The sequence below is a fragment of the Rhinopithecus bieti genome, unplaced genomic scaffold, assembly GCF_001698545.2.
Source record: "Rhinopithecus bieti isolate Rb0 unplaced genomic scaffold, ASM169854v2 scaffold_47444, whole genome shotgun sequence".
Classification (NCBI taxonomy): Eukaryota; Metazoa; Chordata; class Mammalia; order Primates; family Cercopithecidae; genus Rhinopithecus; species Rhinopithecus bieti.
In genome coordinates, this window is record NW_016819781.1 from 948,772 (window position 1) to 953,483 (window position 4,712).

At 40.5% G+C, this 4,712-nt stretch overlaps 1 protein-coding gene across 1 annotated transcript in view; it reads right to left on the reverse strand.

Moving 5' to 3' along the window:
• Positions 1–805: 805 nt before the first annotated feature.
• Positions 806–4,712, reverse strand: part of TXN (thioredoxin) — a 15,198-nt gene continuing 11,291 nt past the window's right edge. Inside the window, exons 4-5 of the mRNA XM_017859251.1 lie at positions 1,560–1,625; positions 806–1,054 (exon numbers count right to left, since the gene is read on the reverse strand). Coding sequence (XP_017714740.1) covers positions 992–1,054; positions 1,560–1,625 — 129 coding nt within the window. The 3' untranslated portion in view covers positions 806–991. The remainder of the gene's footprint in view (positions 1,055–1,559; positions 1,626–4,712) is intronic.

Sequence of the window (4,712 nt, forward strand, 5' to 3'; positions counted from 1 at the left end):
GCATTCCATTAATATTTTGAGAGATATCTGAGTTTGGCATCCTAATTTCACATGAAGAAAGAAACTCAACTAAGGGCCCATCATTTTCCTACTTATTCAGATTGTTGCACTGAGGGCAATGTAGTAGTTAAAAGCACATATTCTGGTACCAGACTTCTTTGGTTCAAATCCCAGCTCCTCCACTGACTAGTTGTGATGCAGGGGAAATTACCACTCTGTCTGTTTCCTCAATGGTAAACGGGGATTACGGTATCTATATCTAATAGGATTGTTGCAAAGATTACATGAATTAATAGAAAGATGATGCCTGGCTTATGATAATTCTTCTCTTCATTATTACGTAAACTCAAAAATAGTTTCTTCAACCCCCCAACCCCTTACTGTGCTTAGAACACAAGAAACAATGTTCTTTGAATGATATAACTAATAATTTCCCACAATTTTTACCACTCAGGACAGAACCTATGTCTGGCCTATACAACTAGACTTTCTCAGATACTTCGAGGAGAATCAAGATCCTTGTGGCAAAACAAACAAACAAACAAAACAATTCCTTCATGGGTGGACATCCATTTTGGTCATGCTGATCTTTTGGAGAGCAGAGGATTTACCTGCTAGAACAGAGAACACTATTTTCTCTGTTAAAAGTTAACAAATAACAACATACTACTTTATTACCTGCATTACCCCTAACAAGAGATTTTTGTAGCAATACATTAAGGTAGCAATAATAATTTTTTAAATCTTAAAATAATCAGTGGCCTACAAGGTTACTAAAAAGTGATTAAGAATATAGGAAAATACATTAAATGATCATTTCGCATTTATTTTGAAAGCTATTCAGACACCAGTTTTAAAAAGTGTTAGAATTAATGTTTTATTGTCACGCAGATGGCAACTGGGTTTATGTCTTCATATTTTATATTTTGTAAATTAAAAAAATTACAAGTTTTAAATAGCCAATGGCTGGTTATGTTTTCAGAAAACATGATTAGACTAATTCATTAATGGTGGCTTCAAGCTTTTCCTTATTGGCTCCAGAAAATTCACCCACCTGTTAAAAGAATATTGAACTGACATTAGATGTAGCATTGTAGCACTGTTTTATACATAAAATATCAGCATAGAATGAAGGAAGAATGGGGTGGAGGGAAGAAGAGGTATAATCTTATTTAAAATAAACTTCCCTGAATAACATACAGTTCATTTAAGTTATAAACAAAGAAAAGTATCAAAGTCAAAAGGCTTAAGTACAAATTTTCTTTTACACAATACCTAACAACAACAAATGAACTGCCCAAGTCTAAGAAATGTGCTTTATGATATAAATAGGAAACACCAATTAGAGGGATTTAGTGACTAGTTCTAGGAAAGATCGATTTTCAATTAGATGTCACATTATGTACTTAAGCCAATGAAGAATGACATATTTAAAAATTCTTAAAAGCAGAACTTGGCGATATGCCTCAATCTTTGAAGGGAACATCACTCCAGTGGTTTATTCACTTATCTGGGTTTCCTATTGCCCAGTTAGAGTTTTAAAGGTCAGATGTACGTACCTTTTGTCCCTTCTTAAAAAACTGGAATGTTGGCATGCATTTGACTTCACACTCTGAAGCAACATCCTGGTAGGGAAAGTAGCAGGGGAGAGGATTAAATACAAGACTGTCAGTACTGAGCTTTGACAGAAGTAATCCAAAACCAGAATCTTCTCCCTGTCATGTACCCCACATTTCAGCATGAGGACATTTTTCAGCATATGAAAATTAATATGATGAATATAATTGCAGTCCAAAAGCCAAACCGGTTATATTCTCAATGAAGAAGTTTTATTAATATTTACTTCCTTTGATGGGCACATCAACAGGCAGAATGTTCAGAATGTTACTAGCATCAGATACTCCAGCAATCCAATATGCTGTTTAATCCAATCAAATTCTCAACTATTTTCAGTATCATACAAAGAAGCAACAAAAAATTCTGCTACAATTGGACTCAGTATTATAATCTTAACTATTCCTTAGAACTAGTACTTCTTGTTTCTTGCTCATAATTTTTCCAGTTTTATTATGAAGGCAGAGTACACAGAATGATTATATAAGGTCTAAAGTCTAAAAAAATAAAAGGCAATTGCTCAAGAACAAAATCATAGTAATCTAAAGGAATAACCCCACACTGGGTTTACTGATTATTACTATTTTTGAGACAGGGTCTGGCTCTGTCACCCAGGCTGGATGGAATGCAGGGGCACAATCTCAACTCACTGCAACCTTCACTTCCCAGACTCAAGCCATCCTCCCTCCTCAGCTTCCCCAGTAGTCCGGACTACAGGCACATGCCACCAACCTGGCTAATTTTGTGTGTGTGTGTGTGTGTATATATCTCTATATATATATACATGGATGCCTGTACGTCTCCATGTAGAATATGCAAAACAAACATTAGGTAGTTTGATATTTGAGGCTGGAGCTACAGAGAGATCTAAGCCAGTGATAAAGATTCAGAAATCAGCAGTCACTGAGGTCGTAGTAGCTAATGAGATTGTCTAAAGGAAATGAGAGGGGAAGAGAATGGGTTTCCACAGGCAACCCTCTGTGGAAACTGAAAATAAATCACTAGAGAGAAGGGAAAGAACTAGAGAAGACTGGCTAACTTGGAGGTCAAATGTGAGCTTCATTTTCTGTCTGCGAGGTGGGAGACTTATTTCCAACTGATTCTCTGGGTTTTGACACATCCTCTGGGTTCTCCAGGGCATAGGGGAGTGCTGCTTTCTCACTGTGGCAGTGGAGAGCGGAAGAGTGAATAAATATTGCAAATGGAGGGACCAGCCAGTGGGTGCAAAGGCCTCAGGAGCATGAGAGAATGCAGCTCACCAGCAGAGTTTCAAGCAGTTCACTGTGGCTCAAGGACAAGAAGAGGGCAAGAAAAGAGGCTGAAGAGCAGTCGTGGGTCCCAGGAAGAAGGCCTTGGAAGGAATTAGGACCTCATCCTGAAGGAGTTGCTGAGCCATTAAAGGAACAATTAAGGGAGGCGCATGCTCAGAGGTATGGTTTTGAGACATTTTCAGGTGCAGGCTGGAGAGGATGCAGTTAGACAGTTATGTGGCACCTGAAATATACCAGAGTGGGAAATGATGATAGTCTGAAATATGGAAATTGCTGTGAGGTTAGGGGGGAAATGAGTTGGAATAAGTTTTTGCAGGTAGAAGTCACAGTTTAGAGCCACTGATGGATCACAGGTATGAGAGAGAGGACAAAAGCCAGAATGACTCCCAGGTTCTTGGTTTAGGAGACCATATGGATGACAGTGGCATTCATGGAGAACAGGAACATGAGAAGAAGGTCAGGCTATCAGGGGCAATGCCAATGAGTCCTCATGCTGTTAGTGAGCAGGAGCTGTGGGGTCAGAAGACCTCAATAAAATGAATGGCCTGGCAGCTAAGGCATGCTTATCTGTGTCTTGGAATCCTGATCTGAGAGATATGGATAATACATTCAGGGCTATTTCCAGGATTAGCTATCACAGTGGATGTGAACAAGCCTTATTCTAGGCCTGGAATTTGAAAGATGCTTAATAAATGCCTGTTTCTCCCCTTTTTGTCTTAATAAATGCCTGTTTCTCCCCTTCTTAATAAATGCCTGTTTCTCCCCTTCTTGTCACCCAGGCTGGAGTACAGTGGTGCAGTCTCAGCTCATTGCAACCTCTGCCTCCCAGGTTGAAGCGATTCTCCTGCCTCAGCCTCGTTTTCTTCTAGTTTCACCATAACCCACCCATTTACACCAGGGCCCCTCTTTAGAGAGCTCCTGCTATGATGGGTTTCTCTTTCTGAGTTGATATTTTCATGTCAGTTCATGTTAATGGACTAGCAGAGAAAGTTTCAAGGAGGACGTGGTAGGTACTACTATGGGAGAGGCTTGAATGTGAGGAAGAAGGGCTGGAGGAGATCATAGTGCCCAGATCCCCAGCCAGGGAGGGGACTGAAGAGGAGACCAAGGCCTCTCTTTCCTGCCAGGCCTTCCTTTGTGCCTGGCCTCATCTAGCCACAGTTTTCACACTGGCCATTAGTAGATGTGATGGCTCCCATCTGATAGTAAGAGTGAGCCACTTACATGTAGTAGATAATAGTATGTAGAGTCTTCAGGGTTATTTAATGTTTTGGGTTTCCGGGGTCGTCTTGGGGGTCTCAATATTTTTGGCTCCTCTCCTTTAGAGATACCTATAAGAAAGGTGATCATAAACAAGTATTCAATTACAAAGACTATTATCAAGTGATGTTTTCCTTTTGGGATAAATAAGAAATTATATACCTATGACTGAGGCTAAGGCTGGAGAAAAAGGAAATACTTTTGCTGCACAACCAACCCTTATCCTACTCCTTACCATGTGCTTTCCTCTAGTTGTCTGGTAGTCTAGGACTTTGAGAGCCCAGGGGAAGAAAACAAGAGGAAGAAAAAGAAAAACAATGCAGCTGGGTGCAGTGGCTCACGCCTGTATCCCAGCACTTGGGAGGCCGAGGCGGGCAGATCACTTGAGGTCAGGAGTTCAAGACCAACCTGGCCAACATGATGAAACCCCATCTCTACTAAAAATACAAAAAAATTAATCGGGCATGGTGGCGGGCACCTGTAATCCCAGCTACTTGGGAGGCTGAGGCAGGAGAATCACTTGAACCTGGGAGGCAGAGGTTGCAATGAGCTGAGACTGCACCACTG